Genomic DNA, 22,832 nt, shown 5'->3' on the forward strand with positions numbered 1-22,832 from the left:
TGAAGGCTTTTTAAGAACGTCAAAAAGTCACAGACACAACATTTTATTTATTATTTATTTCAAAATGCAATTAAGCTTCTGTTTTACAGTGGCCACATTACTCTTTCCATCTCCGTTCCTTTGGTAGGTTGTGAAAAATATAGCTACCTCAGCACGTTTGGTAAATGCATTCATAGATAATACTTGACATATGGAAGACACATTTGTTTGTTTATTTTCTTCTAGGGTTAATTTTATACTCTTGAAACAAGTCAGTGTGTATATTTCTTTTGCACCAGATTTTGAGAGTTGTCTTTGAAAGGATAGTCCACACCTCTCTAACATTAAATCAATTTTCAGCTTTATGAGAACATTTTCGACTGGCCCAGCCAAAGGCTACAAGAGTAGATGTGCTAAATTGAGTATGTATGTATAGATTTTAAAACAACAATTTCACTAATTTTCAGCTTTCAAATAGCTTTTTGAAGGCTGTGCCAATCTCCTGAATCATGTCTGATGTGGTGGTGGACCTGCCATGTCGCTGGTATGCTTGACTGTTGCACTGTCTTGTAAGAGAACAGGCACCAAATGCTGCAACCACTGATGGATTCAAACTGGAGGAGGAAAAAAATAATGGATTAGGAAACATAGAGACACACATTTACTTAACATGTATTTATAATAGAACGGAAAAATACCAGACTGTGGGTTTAACTCCTGATCAATTCCCAATTGCATGATCATGTGACAATAATACATGGGGGCTGCAAATAACATATTATTTTAATCAATTAGTCTGATTGTTTTATCTATAAAATGCTAGAACATAGTAAAAAAAGTTTCCCATAGCAGAGCCCAATTTTCAATGTATTGTTTTTCTGTCCAATAACCCAAAGATATTTAGCATACACACATAAGACTAAGAAAAGCAGCAAATCATCACAATAGAGAGCAGTTTTGCATTCTCACTCTATGTTTACCCTGTAATTAATCAAATTAAACTTACATAATGTTTTATCAATACATTCACAAAATGCAGTGTATGCAGTTCGTAAGTAATGTGTTTGAACATAAAAAACACTGGTATGGTCTTTTGAAAAGGTGCTATATACTACTATTAAAACTAAATGCACAAGCAGACAATCTTGTCTTCACCTTCTGCCCATTCCAGCTGCAGAGGCAGCATGGGCCCAGTGTGCCAAAACTCCCATGGAGCCAGATAGAAGATCTCCCTGTCCACCACATCTTCTCCCACTGCCCTCAATACTGCATGAGATCACTGAAAACAAGAAATCACAACATAAAATCACAGTCACAAAAGAAAAAGAGCTCTAAAGTTTGCTAAAGTGTAATTGTTTTCATACTATGTAAGGACTTGACACTAACCCTTGGTGCCGTCTGTAATGAGATCCTTTTCTCCTTTTAGCACCACAGTGAGGTTGCCCATGGCTACACTGAGCTGCTTGACGCTGCGTTGATGATCAGTGCTGTTCATAGGTTCATGGTGCTGAGACAGCAAACACACAGAAAAGACGTAAACACACATGCAATAACACACAGAAGATATCAATTGGTGACTGAATCAACTCTGCAGAAAGACCCACCAGTGCCTCATACAGTCGAGTGAACTCCATGAAGTTAGGTGTGAGGATGCCTTTATGGTACCCTTGAATAATAGATGGTTGCTGTGTAACTAGCCATAAGCCGTCCTGTTGAAAACAAACAAACAACACACACTAGATGATTGCGCACAGCTTTTGCAAATAAAATCCCATCTGTTCAACAGCTGGAACTTGAGACTTACTGCATCAATGACTATAGGGATATCTCTTGCTTTAGACTTTTCTATCACCTCCTAAAATAGAAAGAAAAAAGTGTTATCATAATGTGAATTATATTTTTATTTAAGTAATGTTGGTCCAACAAGCACACTGTATTGTTCTCTTAAAGCTATAGTGTGTAGTTTCTGTCGCTCCCATGAGGCATTCTAAGTAATGACAACAACACTGTCAGCGCATCCACATGACACAAGTGCACCAACTTCACCCCTCCTCCACACAGTTCCTAGTAGGGTTTATCCCGTTAAATCAAGGAGGGCACGGAGGATAAAAAAAAAAAAAAATGGACTCAACAGAAGAGATAATTATCTTGTCATTTCTATGTCCTCTTTATCTCCAAAGCTGAACGCTGCTGTTGTTCTTTTTCAGGAGTGATGTAAAACTCGAGCTGCTACGCACGAAAGATGCCCGACTACACCATTTTGTAAACATAGCCATACTGAGAAATACATAGAGTTCTTTGGAGCCAATAGGCTTCAATAGCTTTGAATCAACTAATTTTGCAATGGCTTGGATGGAACAGACGTTCATTACTATAAAATAGTCAAACACTGTTGCTTTAAGGCAGAGCTACACAAAATCTTTACATATTTTTACATTAATATACTGTACATAATATATACATATCTTTACACACACACAAAGTATATACACTACCGGTCAAAAGTTTGGGGTCACTCACAAATTTCCATTGGACTCCATTATAGACAGAATCCCAGTTGCCTTGTTTTTTTTAACCAGGGCAGCAGTTTCCAGATTACATTATGTGCTTACATAATTGCAAAAGGGTTGTTTAATGTTGTCTTAGTTAGTTTTTTAAAATAATATCAGATTAGTAAACACAATGTGCCTTTGGAACATTGGACGGATGGTTGCTGATAATGGGAAATGTAGATATTGCATTAAAGATCAGCTGGTATACTGTCTATAATGGAGTGAAATGGAAATTTGTAAGTGACCCCAAACTTTTGACCGGTAGTGTATATCTACCTGTTTCATTAGTCTAATCAAAGTTAGGCTACAATTCAGTGTCGCCTAAGCAGCAGAGCAAATGCTTCTTTCAGAGAAAGTTGGAATCACAAATATGAAACGCTTTCTCTCCTGTCTTTGACATTCTCACAAGTCTACAAGCCATGCTTTCTTGGAAATTAAATTTAAACTGTGACCATATATATTAGTCACAGGGAGCCACAAACATCAGGAGCTGTGTTTTGCAGTTAAAATCGATAAGTGTATTTTATCAAACAACTGTTAAAAATTATGAGTTTTGTTCCATTTTCTAAGAGAAGGAACAAGGGTGCAATAGTGAATATTTTCCACATGCCTTGGCTGCTTTCAGTAATACGTCTTCTCTCCCTAGACCTGGTCCCACCACAAGGCCGTGAAGTCTTGGGAGCCATTTTTCAATCTCTTCCACTGCATTAGGACTGTCCCTTGACACACACACACACACAAAAACACACACACAGACACACACACAATGTTAGATGTGTTTAAATGCACAAAATAGGAAAAGTCCTGGTTATGTTCTTATTTCCAAAAGCTATTTCCTTCTTATGCCTTGTGCGTCATCCTGGTTTTAATTAATAAAAAGTTTTATGAATTCATTTTTAACATGCAAACCGTGCACACACATGGGAAGGAAGATGCGTACATGCCTCTGTATCTGCATATTTTTCAAAATCTAGAAGAGCTTGTTTGAGTTACTGTTTGTGACATATGGTATTTACTACTATAATACAGTTTTGGCATGTTTCTATGAAGCATATATTCAATTTCCTGTTTAGCTAAAGTTAATGCAGTCTAATACAACAGTCATGTAATAAATCCAACGTTATCAAAGGATTAAATGTTTTGCGGTTTAGAGAAGTGTTGATTCAACCCCATGATCATTTTGTAGGACGTAGCTTGTGGTGCTGTAAAACTTAATTGCATTATGCAAACAGCTCTGTTATTTAGCCTACCGTCATTAATACTGGTGTGGACAAAATAAAAGAAACACCTGTCAGAAGATCCTATGAAAGAATCTCCTGTCAAAAGTATATTCAGACGATAATTGGTCCAGGTGGATCTGTACTTACAGAACTGGATGAACTATGAGCTCAGGGCTGTATGATTTGATTACAGTTGCAGCATCTTTTGTGCAGAACACATGAGACAAGTCAGCCCCCTAAATACAAGACAAAGGAACCATCACTGCACCAGAACTAAACCTTAACTTAAAAAAAAAGATATATTCAAACTGGGTAACATTAATGATACATCATCAGAATTACTGCCTACCACTTTCAATGCTGAGATGGCGGCAAAGTACGGAGCTCCGGTATAGCTTTAGAGGGTGGAGATGAAAAGAATTAGGGCAAATGTGCTATAGAATAAAAATTAGGCTATTGTTTGGTGAATGATGTTGATATTGAGGACAAGTTGTGTGACATACTCTTGGCATCCTCCGATGATCCCAATACGTCCATCTTGTCCCTTGTGCTTTTTGGATGTCAGTGGAGGGACTATGCTTTTTACTAGTGAGAGGATGTCATCATCCATGCCTCTGTGTGATGTAGACCCCAAACTGTAGTAGCGTTCAAACACTGAGGAAATAAACAAAGCGTCAGTTTTAAAGTCTGTAATACTTGTATCTAATCTACTTTTGTCCTTTACACAGACATAAGATGGCATCAGTTTGACAATAAAAACAACAAATACAGAGATAATGATGTACTGTGAATAAAGATAAACCACCTAACTGCACTGAGGAGTAAACCTCCCTCATATATATATATATAGATAGATAGAGGTCTACTCCTTGATGCAGCAGGCCCGCGTTCAACTCCGACAATAAAGGCCTAAAATGCCCAAAAATGTATCTTAAAAATAAATAAACAAACAAACCATCTAACTAAGGAACAACTTTGTACTGGAGCTCCATCACTGGGGCTTCGCATTACAGCTGATATGCCTTTAATTGTCACCTTGAGGCTGCACATGACACCGAAACTAATACCTAATGCCTGGGGATCTGTGTTCAATAGTTGACTTTGTTGAGTGCAACAGTCTGTCTGGGGTGAAGGGCGTCTGAGATGACTGGACTGGCCTTGTGTACATGATGGGGAGGCAGTGGAGAACACAGGCGCACGGGCAGGAGGAGCTGTTTTACAGGGAGTGGCTGCAGAGCCGGGTCTGGTGGAGGAGATGCTGGAGAACATCTGACCGAGCATCTGAAGCATGTGCAGCTCCCTGGCGTGTTCAGCTTCCCTACGGCGGTCTTCTGCCTGCAAGCGCTGCTCCTCCATCCGATAAAAGTTGTCCTCAGCCTGGGCGCTCTGCTCCAGGAACTGCTCCATTAGTTTCTCCATGGGGAAGTTAGCGCGCCGCTTTCTCTGCCGTTTAGGTGTTTTGGTTGATAGATTACTGGCCGACTGGCTGCTGTTATGCGGTCTTACTGAAGTGCCTGAAGTAGAGTGGGGTGAGACATTATATGATGTATCTTTGATCAAAATCTACTATCAAATAATCATGGTATTAGAAATTATCCATCAAACATAGGTCAGACTTACTGTTATTGCCCATTGTCACTTTAACTGGAATGGGGATGGGAACAGTTGGGTATTCCAACTTCACTTCAGTTTCTGCAGGATAAGGACACTCCCCTGTGCTCTCCGAGTATGCATCCTGAGCATCTTCTCCATCTTCCTCCAGGCCATCATGATCCACGGCCTCTTCTCCTCCCGCCCCGCTGTCTATAAACTCCTGGGGGTCAAGAGCGGGCCGGTTGCTCAAAATCATCTCCATGGTGTCATAAAACTTACAAATCTTGTGATACTGCCCGTTGTTCCGTAGATTACCTTCCTTTGCTAACAAGTACTGTCTCTTGAGGCTTTTGATCCGCACCCTGCACTGCTCCGGCGTCCTTTCAAACCCCATTACCCCCAGCCTCCGGGAAACGTCGCGGTACACGAAGCTGTTTCGGAAGTTTCCATCCAGCGCCGTCTGAATGTCCTGCTCGCCCCAGATGTTCAACAAGGTCCTCGTCTCTACGTCCGACCACAAGAAGCCCCGCGTTGTGTTCGCTTGCATAGCGGATCTAAACGGGCTTGCTTACGGAATAACCTGCACCACAAGGAGTTGAGTGGAGATGTTGACACTGCGGATTATGATGGACGCCTAGTCTGGATATTTGATGCGGGGCGCCGCTATCCCAGACAGCAACAACTGGCCATTTAGCAAGCTAGGTATCTTAGAAAGACTTGTGAGGGTTATAATGATAGTTTTCAACTTGCGAACCATTACAATATATTGTAGGTAACCTTACAAAATATATAAACTCTTTGTATGCTAGCTAAAGCCTATCATTTTACGTCGTTAGCTAAATGCGTAGCTTAGTACTTGAGATAAACTGACCGAGGATCGGTGTCCCAAGCCCTTTTCACAACCTTAACCTTCATTGGTGGAATTCAAAACTGACCTCTGATCAGTAGTCTGAGGGTAACTTCACCCTTCTCCGCCTGCTCCTCCGCCCATGTTTCTGCGGGGTCCTAGAGACCCTTGTGAAAACACCATAGACGGTATATTATTGACGGTCTGTGGAAAACACCCAACGTGGACTTGCATGTGTCGACCTATCGACCAATAAACGGCGTGTAGCTTAGCTAGCTAACATGACAGCTAACCTACTGGCCATTGCAATGACATAAAATGTCACAATGTTTGCTCTCCACTTTACCTTTCTCGTTCAAACAGACCAATGTGACGACAATCGACAGAGCAACTGTGAAAAAGCAAATGCGAGCATCTGAACCTCTTGCGCCATGTTTTTATCATCCTCCAGCCCCCTTGTTGTACACAGTTCTTCTTACCTAAACTGGAACTGCGTTTAAACGCTGTCAACTGAACACAAATGATCCTGATCATGAGGAGCCTTGACTTGACAGTAAACTGCCCCAGTATAGGAAGAAACAGTTTATGATGCATTTAAAGGTGCCTCGGAAAAGTCATCTTCCCAGAATCCTAGTAGGTTGAAATCTGTCAACAGAGCAGCAACTAACCTGTTCGTGTCGTGATTCACTTAGATCTTTAACCCGATTCTTTAAATTGACTCACGAATTGCGAGTCTCTAGTATCATAAACTCGGATCAGTTGAGTTCTACTACAATTCAATCTAAAATGATAACAGCTCCCTACACAAACCTCTTGCAACATTAGCTACTATTCCTAGCCATCTTAGCTGCAAAAAGCTTTATAACACCAGTTCCAGTTAAAATAATAATAAAGTATACAGTATACAAATAATAACAAGCACATAGACATTTCCTTTATATTGTTTTTAATTTATTTAATTTTTTTCTACTTTTATGTATCTCTGGGTTTGAAACTGTTTCCATGTCTCTATTTTATCCCCATATTACTTTGGTAAATGTGATATTTCCTCCTGGTGACCCAGATAACATAAGACTACATTTGAATGTAAGATATGCATTTCGTTAGCAAGATTTCTGTTTGACACTCATTCTAGAGAGTGTGAGTGTATGCACACTATTAATATATTCAAATAGGCTGGCAATCTGTTCATACCAGGTGTACATGTACAATGTCAGACCTGAACATTTGGGCCGTATGTTGCTGATGCAGATATATTTAAGCCTTATAGTAAATCATAAATATGCTTATTGCTTACATGCAATGAGATTTCCTGACCCCTAATTTCCCCCAACTGCGGAATGGCTGCGGATCCGCGCCAGACTGGTGACGGAGTCAATCGGTTTCAATTAAAGTCAATGTGTGTCTTTTTACTGACTGCAGAATGGCTGCGTTCCGACTCCATCCCAGATCCGGCGATCCTCTGCCCTCTGGAGAAGATACGCAGAGTTTATAGTTTTTATTTTTTCAGCACACGGCAAATTGTGGGGACAGGAAGACAAAACAAAATAATACAGGTGCAGGGTGGGGTGTTTGGAAGATGTCTCTCGCTTTCTCATGGGCAGGCCAAATTCTCTGGGCGGGCAAAGCAGAGAAAAGGGGGGTAACCCTGCTCCTTGTGATGTCATAAAGAGCAGATTTAAGCCCATCTGAGCTTTCATTTTCTCAAAGGCAGAGCAGGATACATAGGGCTTGGGCACCTCTCGCCATTTCTAGTCATAGAGTGTATACAGTCCATGTTTCTAGCCACTGACATGTTGGGGGAATGCATATTAATGTTATAATAAACTGAGCAGCAAAGGCTGGATGGTGTTAAAAGCACCAGAGAAGTCATAAACATGACTCTCACTGTGACAAAGGACGACCTCTGTAGGCAGGTAAAACTGGCCGCTGGAAAATCTGCACAACTCCAGTGTCTGCCAGCTCTTTCCGGATGGATTGTACAGTCAAACATGGGTTTTGACTTGCTTTTCTCCCAATCCTGCGAGCTGTTCCAAGATTGTGTGCGTGCAACGACCAAACCACACACAACCTTTATTATTCCAATAAAACGCCTAAAAGGAACATCTCGTCTGCATTCTAATTAATACCCCCTTGGTGGCCACAACCTTTTAAAGACCAGCCAAATATACAGCATCGTCCACCCCAATCCCAGGCTGGTAAGACAACTTTTTTGTTTGTTTTTTTATTAAAAAAAGAACAGTTACATAGCCAGTATGTATACATACAAAACCAGAGGTGCATGTACAGAGAGAAAACATTTTTTATACACACATATGTAGAAAAAAATATATATATATAAAACAAAAGTGTATTGCAAAAGTCAAATGTTTCAATGGTACAAGAAAAATGTATCAAACACAATTCCAGTATTAATTGCCTTCTTGTTCTTAATGCCTTTTATAATGTTGCTGTATTGGTGCATTTCCTGAAAGAAATGTTCAGAGCATGGTTTGGAGTCTGCCCATTTCTTCTTGTGAATGTGGAATTTTGCTGGTAAGCAAACTGCAAGGGGTCCAGCTGTGTGCCCACCAGATAGCTGTGCCAAGAAAAATCTCAATCATTCCCAATCTTGCTGAGACGGAGTGCGTAGGTATATGTAAGGAGATAACATAGACACAGGCTAATTATTGCTAACTAAAATGCAAATTAACATTAGTAATGTTTAGTAAAACCTAAACAGCTAATGTCAATCCAAACTGCGAGCTTACCCTGTACTACACGGCGATTCCTCTACTGTTCGACACTAAGTCGCGTGGTTATGACACAGTCGTTTGCCTAGTTTTACCAAAGGGGAAAGCCCTTAACTGTCTATGATTTTTACAAAAACGTCTGCTACGCAGCCATAACGTGAGGTACAAGGTAATGGATCCTTTTATACGTTGTCGTGTTTCTTTAGAAAAAAACAACGGACAAATAGAGTCTTTAAACGCTTCAGATGTAAAGTTATTCGCTGTCAAAGTGGCGCGAAAATGTATGGCAGTCAATGGACTGCTAACGGCGGGTGATGGCTTGGTAGCATCAAAATGGCGCCTAGGAGAGGCTGACCCCTTGCCTATTTCCTGTTTCCCTTCAGTTACTTTCTGAAGTTCAGATTCGGGCAACATAATGAGAATGAGCCGACGCTAGATAGTTGAATCCACTTTCGTTCATATAAGAGGAACGTATGAGGAATTTGCGACCAGTCTGACAGTTTTACGAGCTAAACCGAGTTTCTTTTATAAGATTAAGAGAGGATAAAGCGCCACTGTACCGGGACGCGATCCAGCGTCATGCCCGAGCTATCGAAGATGAAGAAGCCCGACGTCAAGGTTGTTCTCCTGGGAGACATGAACGTGGGGAAGACGTCGCTGCTCCACAGGTACATGGAGAGAAAGTTCAGAGACACCATCAGCACCGTTGGAGGGGCGTTTTTCCTCAAACAGTGGGGACCTTACAATATCTCAATATGGGACACTGCCGGTAATACCTCATTTTCTTTACTAGACAAGACGTTTTCGTCTTTTATTTTAAACTCTTATTAAGTCTCCTTCCTCCTGTTTATTTGTGTTTGTTTACCTGATAACGGGTATTCCCACCACTTGTGGCAGTCTCTGGTACGTGACCGTAAAACTGACCCTCTACAAATTATGTTATTCTCACATGTAAAATACAGATTAAGATCTGAAACAATTAACAACACCATGTTCTATAGGTTTGCATAATTGAAACACATCAGTTCAAAACTAGATAAAAATACAACACATAGGCTAACATTGAATAATCATTCGTTGAACAATTCATATAGTTAGTCCAAAGTTATTTTCTACAAGTATATTGAACCTTAATCTTAAAAGAAAGATATCAGTTCAATGTAATGGTACCAATATATAAAAAAGAAAATTTCATACAAAAATCATAAACAACTCAATGGATTGTTTTTAAAGGGACTGTTTAAAAATAAATAAATAAAGTGTTATGAAAGCAAGGTCTGTCGTCACTTAGTCAAAGTTCATTTTTTTGATCAGATTTATCAAGTAAACATCAAATCCAAAAAGGGAAGACGATTTATGCCCAATAAAGTCATAAAATGATGTCCAGGCACTTATGGTTGGTTACAAAAAGTGAGTAAAAGGCCTATAATAAATAGGGCAAGATATTAAAAATAGACCAGCACGTGTCGGCTTGAGCATTCCTCAGGGTGTAGTGCTCCATCTCATATCAGTTTAATTATAAATGCTATACTTTATTCAATTATAATGATGCATTCATTTCTTAAGCTTTCTGATAAGTTGATAACAAAGATGTCAGATTAAAAATAAATATAAATTATTTAATTGTAAAGTGATTGATTTATTAATGAAAGTAATTGTTTTTTCAGTTTTAGTTGGTTTTCATGTGCTAAAAAGCATTAGAAGCCCTTGTAAAGTAATGAGTTAACACCACATCTATCCCTTGATCTTTAAAATTTGTATTTTTAGTGCACTAACAGAAAATCACCCACCATGCAACTGCATGCTTCCTTAACAAGCACTTTAAGGCCCTGTATATTCTGCGATGAACTAAATACTGATTCATTAAAAGTGTATCGCTACACAAAATAAGTTACTTGACTCAGTGTTTCCTGCTTGCTGAACTCAGAAGTTATAAAATCACAGCGATCTTTGCCTTAGTCCGTATTACTCAACATTGGACTCATCTGACCCAATCAAAGCCATTGTCACTGACTTCTGCAAAAACGCTCACACATACAGAGACAAACCTCTATTCAGAGCTGCCTGGGATGGAGGCTTAAGGAATAACAACCACCGCTAATGCTTTGACAAAAGACAGGCAATTCCCAGTTGATTTTGACTACTTACACCTAACTTGAAAGCCTCTAAAACTACGCTGCAAAGATTCGTAATAAAACATTTATCAGTTAAATGAGTAGGTAAGCTTGTTTACATGTGCTGCAGCCTACATGTCAACAGATAAATGGCAAAGGACCTTATTCTATCAGATAAATCAAATGATTCTTGAAACGGTATTAACAGATTTGTTTTCAATAAGTTGCTGAAAAACCCAGTGAACGATATGAAGACAATATGAAATTCATGCTTTTCTAGAAGCCCTAGGGATCCAATAATTTGAGAAACTCTTTCACTTTAAATCCACTAATGTTGACTATGGCGGCAGTATTTTGTTGATTCTTCTAGCTACTGCTGATGAATAAGCTTATAACTGCACTACATTCCGTCATTGTGTGAAAATGAATCCCGGTAAACCCTCTTAGGCAAAAGTAGAGTCGGTGAGCCACAGAGATAAGAAAAGCCTGACCATGTCACCAGTCATTTCCTGTCTGTGTTTTCCAACTGCGTGACCCCTGACAGAAGGCTGTTGCATTTTTTTCTTCAGTCACTGTGGTAGAGAAATGCCAGATCAGCGCTGAGTCATTTTAGGGTTACTGCTGCAGACTGATCAGTGTCGGCCATAAAGCTTTGGAAGACTTGCAGTTATAAGGGTTCTACTTAAACCTTTCCAATGTTTGGCTCAGCATATTGTTAACAGGCTGTTTATTTTCTCGCTGATAATGCTTCTTTTTTTTAGTTTAGTTTCAAAACCCCATGAAGGCGTTAAGCTGCCTAACCTGTTCCTCTTAATAGTCACATGACGGGTGGGAAAGGAAGACGTGACTCCTCATGCTTTAACCTATTTTTTTCAAACTTGCATACAATAGTAATTTCCACAAGCACATGTTTTGTCACACAGCCAATAGTATGTTAAAAAAGAAATAAAGCAAACTTCTTACCTCAGATCTTCAGCAGATTGTGCATTGAATATACACTTGAGATAGCATTATCGCTGGAATGATTAATTGATTAATCCATTAGTCGACTGACAGAAAATGAATAAAAAACAAAAAATATTTTGATGATCAAATCATTACGTTTCCAGCTTCTCAAATATGAGCATTTGCAATAATTACGAACTCAACATATTTAGGGTTAGATAGTTAGTTGGATAAAACAAGGTATGTGAAGATCTTCATTGGGCTCTGGAAGATTTTAATGGTGATTTCCCCCCAATTTTCTGACACATATTAAAAAACAATTACTTATTTAAATACAAAATCAAAAAAAAACGTAGTTAGTTGTACCTGATGAACTGGTATTATCCAAGAGATGCCCCCAGTCGGCAAAGCCCCTTTCTTATTTCAACAACAAAGGTTGTTTCTGTTTTCAAACTGCTGACTGTCTTGCACAACTTCTGTGTTCTGCAGTGCTTTTCATGGCTGTTTCGAGTTGGGTTGGGTCAGACTTTTCTCTGTCTCCTCAGGTCGTGAACAGTTCCATGGTTTGGGTTCAATGTACTGTCGAGGTGCAGCCGCTGTCATCCTCACTTATGACGTCACCAACTGGCAGAGCCTAGCTGAACTGGAGGAGCGCTTCCTGTCCCTGACTGATACTGCTAACCATGACTGCATTTACATGGTAGTGGGCAACAAGGCTGATCTCGCAGACTCTAAAGCCCTGCTGTCCCAGGACTCGGATTTGGCGTCTGAGTGTGAGGAGAAGAGGACTGAACCACAAGTGTTGTCTGCTTGCCCCACACCGCCGGCTTCCCCTACATCCTTTTCTGGGATAACACTACACAAACAGGTAAACCTTCAGGATGCAGTGGCTTTTTATGGGAGAATACTGCGCTACAAGGGCCTTGAGGAAAAGAGCAGCCCGCCTGCAGAGAAGATGTGCTTTGAGACCAGTGCCAAGACGGGCTACAATGTGGACGCTCTATTTGAGGCATTGTTTGATCTGGTGCTGCCTTCCATCCTAAGGAAGAGAAACGAGAACCAGGAGTCTCCTACAGTGGACCTGGAGGAGTGCAGAGGGGCCAGCAACAAGCGGGCCAGATCTGCCTGCTGCTAGGGGCCATAGTTTGTTACCAGCAGAGACTTGTTTTTAACAAAGGAAAATCAAGCGGTTGATGTGTACTGAATACATACTGTGATGGTACTACTTAAATATTACATTACTACATTAATGACCTCCCAGTAACACAAACACACATTCTTGATTCTGTCCGGAAAAGCAGCTAGCAGTCGCAGTGTCCGCTGACGTTTGAAGGAAGTGAAATAAACGCATGTTGCGTTATAGCTCTATGCTTTAAAGCCTTTCAACCCAATGACTGAACCACACTTGTATCCCAAAGACGTGCCTGTGGGCAAATAACACACATAAGAAGTCAACCACTGCTTTTTGTTAAGGTTTTGGCCTGAGAACGTCACAAATTATCAGCACTAATCGTTATGTTGGAGGCACTGTTAACTACAGTTGTATTTTAAGGTTTCCACAAATCACATTTTCTTTTTCTTTTATGCTCTGTTACTAGCATTGATACAGATCTTTATACTTTTTGGCACTTTTGGATCTTTTTTTAATTGTGTTAATAAACCTGTCGAATTTTTAACTATGCTGTCATTGTACACATTTTTATTTTGCTGTCTGCCAGATAAGGTTAAGATTGCCAGAGTAAAATGACACAGTCAGAACTATAACAAACAACATTTAATCTTTACAATCCAATGAAATAATGGAAGGAAAATGACCAATATTACATTACAGTTAATTGTCAGTATATTCCTGGTCGACTCAAACAGTTTATTTCCAAACAAGTGGATCTAGGAGAAATAGAACATTTGACCTATTTTCTAAATTGGGTAATACACTCTAATCTATCCCAAGTGACCACATTTGCTGCAGTCAGACCTTTGTTTTGAGCTGTTTACGTTATGTCATGTTGGCAACTCGGGATAGTTCAACAATTAGTAGATTTGTAAAGGAAAATAAGTGTGACATGAGTAGTATTAGAAAAGGTACATGTATAAACTCTAAGGGAGGGGGGTCAAGTTCATTCAGCTGGTATAAATACAAAGAATCAGTGCATTGTGTGAACATATGGTGTATGAAAAATAAGAGTTAAAGATGATTTTTTTTTTTGCAATAGTTGAGTAATGCATAGAATGGACTAACAGTTTGAAAGCTCAGAATATAAAAGGTTTTGTAAGAGCAATGGAATAAAAGCAGGATAATACTGTCAATAGTATCAACCACACTTGTTCAAGACACATTCTTCATATGGCTGAGAAGCAGTGTTAGTGGCTTTATGGTGGGCTGTGTACCCTAAACAATAAAAACATCTAGATAAACTGAAGCAGTGCATACACATGGGAGTCTTTGGTTTAGCTGTAGTGTACGGTCTCTGATTGTTAACGATGTGTGATCGTAGCTGAGGTAATAAGTTAAAGAGTAAGCACCAATCCACATTTTACCCACAAATACTTGTATTCCCATAATGCTGTTGACTTCATTATGGGGCTTCTTCTGTTTCTTTCTACAGCGGGGCATTGCACTCAAAGCTCAAGGCATCACTCAGTCATTGCATAACTGAGCTCTGTGGTTCTGGGAGAATGTTTCCCATTTGGTTTAGTAAATGGATAGAGAGACGCCACTAGACCACTTTTGCTGAAACAACTTCTTTGTGTCGGCGTTACTTTAGAGTCTCTCACAAGTTCTTCATGCAGACTTGGCAGCGGCTGATGCGTGACAGGAGCTGGCCTGCTTTGAGCGTCTCTGATGCCGGCTCAGTGTGGAACGGCTGATCTACGGAGGTTAGCCAGAAGCTTTGCTTGTTAGCAAAGTAGTGGCATGTGCCTTTGGCCCCGTTACACTCAATAAATGGTGTTGTGCGGAAGTCCTCCAGGCAGGAGCCAGGTGACGACAAGGACTGACCCCCGCCTTCATTTCCTGCTGCTGTGTGCTGTAGAGACAAAGGTGAGAGGGGAAATGAGGCAGGTGTTAAGTCAAATGTACACTAAAGGGTTTGGTAATAAGTAACATTTTAAAGGAAAAGTCTATTGATATTGTGTGTTTTTCTTGTTAACAAATCCCATGAAAAGACCAAAACCAACACATGATTCATCAACAAACAAGTATTATCTCTGTAGCCACTAAACCCACAGAGGGAAATAGTTCCCAACAAATACACAATTTACTCCTGTTGGAGAAACGTTTGCTAAAAACAACATAGCGACCAGCTGTTTTAATAAATTACCTTTTTCAAAATAATAATATATATTTATGACTCATTTTGAAAGATTTTCATCCTCCGTAGAAATGAATAGGCTGGATATTAATGCCACAGACAGGGTAGGAAAATCAGAAAGTATTAGGAGACGGGCAAATGCATTGTTGGTTTGAAAATGTTTTGGATTTGTTGACAATGATAAAAATATAGAATATTGGCAGCCTTGCCTGACAAACTACTGTACACTGATTGTAATCAGGTCTGATTTTACACAGAATATGTTGGATTGCTTTGTTGTGCAAAGACAGATGTTTGCTATGGCACATAATGTAGACCAAATTACTGACAAATAACAGGAAACAAAATCACACACAACAATAGAGGGTAGATGAAAAGTGGTGATGTCTTTGTAACAAGAGGCAATGTTATGAGAAAAGTGCCTAAGTGGGTCTTCAACAATTTAGTATTGTACTTTCATAAAGTTTAGGGACGAGGAAAAGAAAGATGGAAAAGAAACGGTCTAAAAGCAGCAGAGATATTGTGACTTTTAGTCACTAGCATGGGTCAAGTTTGAAAACCCTGCATTCCCACAGCTCCCACAGCACAGCAAGACAGGGGCCGTTTCATGAGACCTTCCCTGTCTGGTAAACGCTCACGTCTCTCAGTGTCCACATTCCCAGTTTGTATCGTAGGCTTTTTCTTATAAATCTATAGTTTCCAATTTGAGATTCTTTTAAATTTCCCAAAGCTCCTCCAGAGCCAGAGAATATATTAAAAAACTATTTTCACAAGCTGAGTAGTAGTACCCATGATTAGTAAACAATGGTTGATAAATCTTATTGACCATTGTCTTTTGGTTTGGTAGTTTGCAAATAGCCATTTATACACTTGAGTTGAAAAAGAAGGTCGCGATTCAATAATGGACATTTTTGAGATCTAAACCCAAAGTCCAATAGGCATGTTCCAAAAAGTGATAAGATGTGCTACCTTTTCTTCACTTTTTGGAACAAGTCATTTATACACGTTCGTAGGAAGGCCAGAACTCACCATGAGGAAGGAGTAGCCAATCCACAGGCTGCGCCAGCCCACAGGACACTGTGGGATGGTGATGTCCTGGCTGTGAATGGCGATGGCAACTGATGGAGCTTCGCATACTGAGCAGCGGCTGATATACGGTTTGATCTCTCCCTCTTCTACAGGCATCATGGGAAGAGGAGCAGTCGTCGACAGCCAGTAGGACTTATCATTTCTGCTGGCATAGTAACAAATGTCTCCAGGATTGCAGTACAGGAAGGGCATGCTGTTGAACCGTGGGAGGCACGAGCCAGCCAAACCTGAAAAGGACAAACAAACAAATATACGTTGCAAAACGGCGCACATTTTCACACACAAAACTCAATTGAAAATGATTTTACACAATTGTTAAATTGCATAAAATATGGGTGACACAATTACTAAATACATTAAAAGTAGGAGAAAAAGAAAAAGACAATTTTTTTAATTATAGTCTAAGATCTATATGTAGTCATCTTTTAATTTGTCATAGGAAGGTAATGTTATTTTTTAAAGTTAAAAAGTTCCAAAATTAGATAAAGTATTTTATCTTCTGGAAAAGTATCCATGTGTGGTGTGACAAAGTAGTATTGGAGTTTTTATCCAAAAGTCTCATGGTTTCCCAGTCTTTATCAGTGGTGGAATGCAACTAAGTACATTTACTCAAGTACTGTAACATATTGTATCAACTTTTGTAAAAATAGCACTGAGATAAGACTGGAGATGAACTTTTGCCCAATTTCCGTTTTAGCATTTCTCACATTTGGTAAGCAAACTGTCTACACATTCTTTTTCCCCATCAGTGTTCTGCCTCTTATGCATAGTTAATTAATTTAGAGACAAAATCTGGTTACATTAATTTCAAAATGAGGACAATGGCTGGTCTAAATGGTCCCAAATCTGAATGTGCCATCAGTGAAATCTGATGAGCCTAACTGCACTGTGGAATGTCTTTTGGTTCATTGGATCCCAGTGTCTGATCTGACAAGACTGTACTCTAACAAACTCACACTGGCATATGGCTAGACAATGCACTGATGACCATTCTAGTGAAAATCCCCATAAAATAAATCATTTGTGTACTCTACAGAGCTTCACCGAGAACAACAACATTCTGTAAAACAATTTTATACTTCACACTGACTTACCAAGATCCTGGTTGTGGGCCTTCTCCTGGCCCTCGAAGTACAGCAGACTGTAACCGTCCCACAGTTTCGACATGCCCACAGGACACATGGGCGTCTGCTCTGATTGACTGTGTTTCACCAGCAAGTAACCCACGCTGACACTGCGGCCCGGCATCCCAGGTAAACCGCGGGTACCAGGGTTTCCACGGTGACCTATTGAGGAATGGACTAATTATTGATTACATAAGGAATTCAAACATACCCATACTGTACACACTTGATCAATGTGTATGATCACTGTATAAGACCGCTGGAATATGCATCATGCAACCGAGTCATACATCACTGTAGACTTTATCTGTAAATAGGAGGCCTCCATGCATGTGGCCTTATGCTTCCATTGACTTCCCTCAAACCCTGTACACCATCTCTGCTAAGACAATTACATAGTAATTATTAGTGCTTATTTATTTACTAAACCAGCGTTCACAAAAAATAACAAGGAAAAGCCTCTTTGTAGCTGGGTACCTGCTCAAGTCTCCACCTTCTTTAAATCCTTTAATCAAGGTTTATTATCCTAACCTGCCCCACTGTGTGAAACGCACCTTCCATGCCTTGCAGACCGGGGTGGCCCATTTTTCCAAGCTCTCCACGAAATCCAGGCGTTCCTGATCTACCACCAATCCCAGGCATGCCCTTCTGCCCAATTGGCCCCATGAACCCTGTACAGAAAAAATGTATGTTGCTGTGACTTAGTGATGCTCAACAATGACTTTTTTTTTTTTTTTGCATTTTCACCCTTTTTTGACAGAAGAATGGGGGAAAGAGAGAAAGAGAGAGTGAGAGAGTGAGAGAGAAAGGCGTATGACATGCAACAAAAGCCCCAAGTCCGGAATTAAACCAGGGATATAGCATTCACTGCAACCACTTAGCTAATAACAACACATGTTTTAGTAGAATAACTAACCTGTATCCCCAGGGGGGCCCTGTGGCCCTGTTTCCCCTCTGACCCCCTTTGGTCCTTGGATACCATATGGACCTGGAGGGCCTCTCTCTCCTGGAATTCTGATGGGAATTGGAAGAGGACCCTGGTCTCCAGGGATTCCCTGAACACCTGAATCACAGAAGGATAATGTAATGACCGAGACAGAAATAAAAAAACATAAAAGCACATATCTGGTAACTAGTGAGCAGTCTGTATATTGTGTGAAAGTGGAACATTTACCTGTTGGTCCAGTGTTTCCTTTTGGACCAGATGGCCCTCTTTCTCCCTTCACACCAGAAACACCAGGAACTCCCATCACTCCTTGCTCTCCTTTCACTCCTGTAAACAACAAAAAAAAAGCGTCTCAAGAAGTTTACACAGACCGTAGCTTGTGATCATATTATCAAGCAGCAGACACGTGCATTAATACTATTTTTCAGACCTAAACATAATTATCATTTGAATGCCAGCAAAGCATGTATTACTTTACACTGGCAGAAATCAGTAGAAGTGAAAATGAAAATTATTAACTCACATTATAATACAATTATCTTTTTCTGGCATTATAACAGAGAAACAGCAACATACTGTACATGTGTGTCATCTTTGGTTCTTTAATGCACATCTTTTTAACTTATGGCTTTCTTTGCAATTACTTGTGGCATTTTAAGCATTGATTCCAACATGTTTAGGTTAATTGACTCATGAATTGTAAACCTGTTAAGGTATACTTTGTTTTGAGCTCATCAAATGTGAGATGTTTTGTGTATTTGTCTTATTGACAGGATGGTTCTGTTAGTATACTGTATTGAATGTTGTTCTGCACAATGAGGCAAGATCCAATAAAGGTAAGTCAACTGAACTGCCAGTAACTAGTGCAGTTACCATTTTTAAATAGCAGCAGCAATAAGTGATACATTTTGCCAAAGTATCATAGGAAAATTTGACAAATAATAGAGACGTTATTACAATGTATTTTTTTTATTGTTTTTTTGCTTCAACAATACATCATCAAAATCATGCCATGACCTTCCACTTCCGGGATGGCTCCTTTGCCGTTGTAAATTTTGTATGTTTCTAAACTACCGGATTTTTTTAACTCCGGTGGATTTATGATTACTATGGTTACCTGCTCCTCAGATCTCCGCAGGGTAAATCCAGACAGCTAGTTAGACTATCTGTCCAATCAGAGTTTTCTTTTGCAAGACTAAAACAAATTTTGAACGTACATATTTTCTACCAAAACAAGTTCCTTCCCAAGGCTAATTTGCTAAGGCACTGTTGCTCCGTGCGCTGCTTAGAACCGCCCGAGACAATTGTGATTGGTTTAAAGAAATAACAATAAACCAGAGCACCCTTTTCTCCTAGCCCGGAATTCCGTGTGGACTAGCCAGACACTCCTCCTCCGCAGCGCTGCGGTGGAGGTCTGGTAAAACGAGACTATCTAAGACATGACACAACAGGGGAAATTTAATCTATCTGCTACTGAAAACATTTTTACATTTGAACACAAGCTACTGTTAAATGCTTATCCTAGAAAAGATCCAACACTTGCACATGCTTACCTTTCTTCCCAGAGACACCATTTGGCCCCCTGTATCCAAATGAACCTTGATCTCCTTTATACCCTTTCCTTCCAGGGAGTCCAGGAAACCCATGTACTCCTGGTACACCTTTTTCTCCAGGGGGAGCATCCACACCAGGAAATCCTTTGGCTCCAGGGGAACCTGAGAAACAAATCATTTAGCTAGGGTTAATAAAAATATAGTTATTATATACGGTCAAACCAAACCCAGTCTGAAGTGACACTTCTGTCAGTTCTTTATTTACATTAACAATTCATTTGAAACATCAATACAAACCTAGTAAATGATGCAGAAATATTGGATCTAAATATTCAAATGAATAATTAGTCTTCTTTCTTAAAGCTGAAACTGGTATTTTCCTCTATTACTTCTACAGCCACTGTCAGTTATGTTGATATACGGTTCTTACTACAGCTACTGTTGTCATTTTCAAAACTACTACTATCAACTGTTACTGCTGCTTTTCCCCACCCAGATGTTCCCTGCAGGCCAGGAATTCAAGTGCCAACTTTTCAGCTACAAGCCTGCTTCTCTAACCTCCAGGCCACCTTTTTTTAGACTCACATTAAAAACATTTTTTTATGTTTTAAAATGATTATTTGATGAATGTGTATTCTTGGTTTTAATCACTAACTTGCTGAACTGAATGAAATTGAATTGCTGTTGAGCCACCAATTCATACTAAATAGTTAGGAGATCAAATCTGTATCCAAAATCACTCCTTATTTAGTATCTAGTGATGTACATTTACTGTATGCTATTTCAATGGACCATCCAATTTTTGAATATGAAAAGGTATCCACTATATAAACTCAACAATAGAACAAAAAGAGTTTCTATGGCAAATGCCCGAAATCTCAATCTATGTGGCTCTGTTTCTTTGAATAATACTTTGCTTTGATGGCACTATATCTTCTCACCTTGATACCCTTTAGGTCCTTTATAACCAGGGTCCCCCCTGTGTCCTGGTCTGTCTAGGGTCCCGTTTTGTCCTACGGGGCCGCGTAATCCTGGTGGTCCAGGTTGACCATGGTCACCTGAACAAGTAAAACATGGGAGTGTCTTAATATGGTTAAAGTCAATTAGAACAGACATTATGTGTTTATCAGATGACTCCTATTAATGCAGAAGAGTAATAGCTGACCTAGAGGTCCCTGGAAGCCTTTTAAACCCGCTGTGCCTGGAGCACCTGGTTGGCTGTTGGGCTCACCAACCTCTCCCTTCTCTCCTTTGATTCCTGATTCCCCAGCTGGTCCAGTGGTATCCAGACCTGATAAAAATACAAATGTAACATAAGAGAAAAACCCTGGACGTAGTGAAAAATTTAGAAATATACTTTGATTTACTTTATAATTTCTTTAATTTCTTTATTTCTGACGAGTTTTAACATTCAAAAACCCATGCTACTACACAATGACTGTATGAATGTGGTTTAATCAGTTTTGATTGACAATGATGAGTATGTAAAGTCACCTTTTTCTAACAAAGCCCTAACCTCGACGAGAGCCCAGAGAAAATAACAAATACAAAAATTAAAAAACAGTTATTTTAATTGTATTGAGAAACGAAGATTGCTAACAAGTAATAGTCAATACTGGTAATAGCGCCATCTAAGTTACACTTGTCTTATTCGATTTTAGCTATTCTCTTGTTTTAATTCTTTATAAATGCTATTTAAAGCACTTCAAATTGCCTTGTTGCTTAAATGGGCTATATAAATATAGCTGACTTGGCTTGCCTAAATTATCAATATGAAAGCAGTTAGTATTATCTGACTCATTTTTAACTGGCAACATTTGTGGTATATTCTAGCCATGAAAAGTGCACAGAGAGAATGTTTTTATGAATTTTGGTTGAATACCTGGTGTTCCAGGGACACCCTTTTGTCCTTTCAGTCCATGCAAGCCATAAAGACCCTTCAGCCCGGGGAACCCTGCACACATTTGCATAGATCAGATGGAACAACATTGGGGACAAGTACGTACTGTATGTAACAAGTATGTAGCATATAATGAAAGAAAGAGAGGACGCTGGTCTGGTCGTGTTACCTTTGTTTCCAGGGAAGCCAGGAAAACCCGGATGTCCATCTTGTCCAGGTATTCCAGGAAAGCCTTTCTGACCTTGGTTACCAGGAGTTCCCTTCTGCCCATCAGACCCTGCAGAAAACAAACATAACGTTGTGATGTAATTCTGTTACAATGTTCAGTATTTTACATTTAATAAAGAAGAGAATAGGAGTCTTACCTGGGTACCCTGATATTCCTGGATCGCCTGACTCTCCCTTTCTTCCATCAATTCCACCAAAACCAGGTGTTCCCCTGTCCCCTGGTTGCCCAATCAATCCTTTCTGGCCTGTAAAGGAGAAATCAAACATTTCATATCAGCCACAAAAGAGTCTTGAATTATCAAGTGGTGCCGATCAACACCAGAGTAGAAGTAACAAAAGCTGTATGAACTATAGAGCTGTAACAATTCCAAAAACACAGGTACACAGCCCAAGAAGTAAACAACGTCTTTTTATTATCGTAAAACATTTTTTCTAATGGTATCCCTCGTCATTTTTGTTGCAATGAACGTGTATATGGTCAATCAGAAAAAACTATGAATTAAAATAGTAAAAAAGATAAAGTTTGTCTAATAATCATTTATATCATTAGGGGCCCAAGCCTTTGAGGGCTGAGAACCGCGGTTCACAGATCCAGCAGAGCTGTGGAACCCTATTACTTTGCTATTACTACCTATTACTATGCCTATTACTATCGGGTGCCATTTTCAGGACTGATCCATATCCCTGCAAGGATCTTGG

The 22,832-nt window shown here is 39.7% G+C and overlaps 3 protein-coding genes across 11 annotated transcripts in view; 1 reads left to right on the top strand and 2 right to left on the bottom strand.

Moving 5' to 3' along the window:
- Positions 1 to 43: 43 nt before the first annotated feature.
- On the bottom strand, positions 44 to 7,034 carry naxd (NAD(P)HX dehydratase). Of its 8 annotated transcripts, none has more exons than XM_034886286.1 (12): positions 6,671 to 7,034; positions 5,372 to 5,924; positions 4,819 to 5,265; positions 4,255 to 4,405; positions 4,101 to 4,146; positions 3,899 to 3,987; positions 3,142 to 3,250; positions 1,784 to 1,834; positions 1,584 to 1,688; positions 1,366 to 1,486; positions 1,135 to 1,258; positions 44 to 593 (listed from the first exon to the last, which is right to left on the bottom strand). In XM_034886286.1, exons 2-12 carry the CDS (start codon positions 5,889 to 5,891, stop codon positions 443 to 445), a joined length of 1,914 nt encoding a protein of 637 aa, XP_034742177.1. In that variant the 5' UTR covers positions 5,892 to 5,924; positions 6,671 to 7,034; the 3' UTR covers positions 44 to 442. The 8 variants fall into 8 exon arrangements, with proteins under 8 accessions (XP_034742177.1, XP_034742176.1, XP_034742178.1 ...); XM_034886285.1 differs by having other exon boundaries at positions 6,538 to 7,034; XM_034886287.1 differs by having other exon boundaries at positions 5,372 to 5,564; positions 6,671 to 7,032.
- Positions 7,035 to 9,291: 2,257 nt separating this feature from the next.
- On the top strand, positions 9,292 to 14,516 carry rab20 (RAB20, member RAS oncogene family). Its single transcript, XM_034886355.1, has 2 exons — positions 9,292 to 9,692; positions 12,528 to 14,516. Exons 1-2 carry the CDS (start codon positions 9,503 to 9,505, stop codon positions 13,115 to 13,117), a joined length of 780 nt encoding a protein of 259 aa, XP_034742246.1. The 5' UTR covers positions 9,292 to 9,502; the 3' UTR covers positions 13,118 to 14,516.
- A 148-nt stretch (positions 14,517 to 14,664) lies between these two features.
- Positions 14,665 to 22,832, bottom strand: part of col4a2 (collagen, type IV, alpha 2) — a 66,377-nt gene continuing 58,209 nt past the window's right edge. Inside the window, exons 37-48 of one of the 2 annotated variants that reach the window (XM_034886249.1) lie at positions 22,271 to 22,378; positions 22,075 to 22,182; positions 21,888 to 21,959; positions 21,171 to 21,296; positions 20,947 to 21,063; positions 20,006 to 20,167; positions 18,681 to 18,779; positions 18,423 to 18,569; positions 18,061 to 18,177; positions 17,477 to 17,668; positions 16,323 to 16,609; positions 14,665 to 15,008 (exon numbers count right to left, since the gene is read on the bottom strand). In XM_034886249.1, coding sequence (XP_034742140.1) covers positions 14,754 to 15,008; positions 16,323 to 16,609; positions 17,477 to 17,668; positions 18,061 to 18,177; positions 18,423 to 18,569; positions 18,681 to 18,779; positions 20,006 to 20,167; positions 20,947 to 21,063; positions 21,171 to 21,296; positions 21,888 to 21,959; positions 22,075 to 22,182; positions 22,271 to 22,378 — 1,790 coding nt within the window. In that variant the 3' untranslated portion in view covers positions 14,665 to 14,753. The remainder of the gene's footprint in view (positions 15,009 to 16,322; positions 16,610 to 17,476; positions 17,669 to 18,060; positions 18,178 to 18,422; positions 18,570 to 18,680; positions 18,780 to 20,005; positions 20,168 to 20,946; positions 21,064 to 21,170; positions 21,297 to 21,887; positions 21,960 to 22,074; positions 22,183 to 22,270; positions 22,379 to 22,832) is intronic. The other variant, XM_034886250.1, reaches the window with a different exon arrangement.

This window comes from Etheostoma cragini, chromosome 11, assembly GCF_013103735.1.
Source record: "Etheostoma cragini isolate CJK2018 chromosome 11, CSU_Ecrag_1.0, whole genome shotgun sequence".
Lineage (NCBI taxonomy): Eukaryota > Metazoa > Chordata > Actinopteri > Perciformes > Percidae > Etheostoma > Etheostoma cragini.

Excerpts from the sequence above, each read along its gene's own strand:
- naxd (XM_034886286.1), bottom strand. The coding sequence starts at position 5,891 with ATGCAAGCGAACACAACGCGGGGCTTCTTGTGGTCGGACGTAGAGACG. Across the intron at positions 3,251-3,898 it reads CTCATAGTTCATCCAGTTCT|GGACAGTCCTAATGCAGTGG; the intron begins GTAAGTACAGAT and ends GTGTGTGTCAAG. Across the intron at positions 1,835-3,141 it reads TATTACTGAAAGCAGCCAAG|GAGGTGATAGAAAAGTCTAA; the intron begins GCATGTGGAAAA and ends TTTCTATTTTAG.
- rab20 (XM_034886355.1), top strand. The coding sequence starts at position 9,503 with ATGCCCGAGCTATCGAAGATGAAGAAGCCCGACGTCAAGGTTGTTCTC. Across the intron at positions 9,693-12,527 it reads CTCAATATGGGACACTGCCG|GTCGTGAACAGTTCCATGGT; the intron begins GTAATACCTCAT and ends CTGTCTCCTCAG.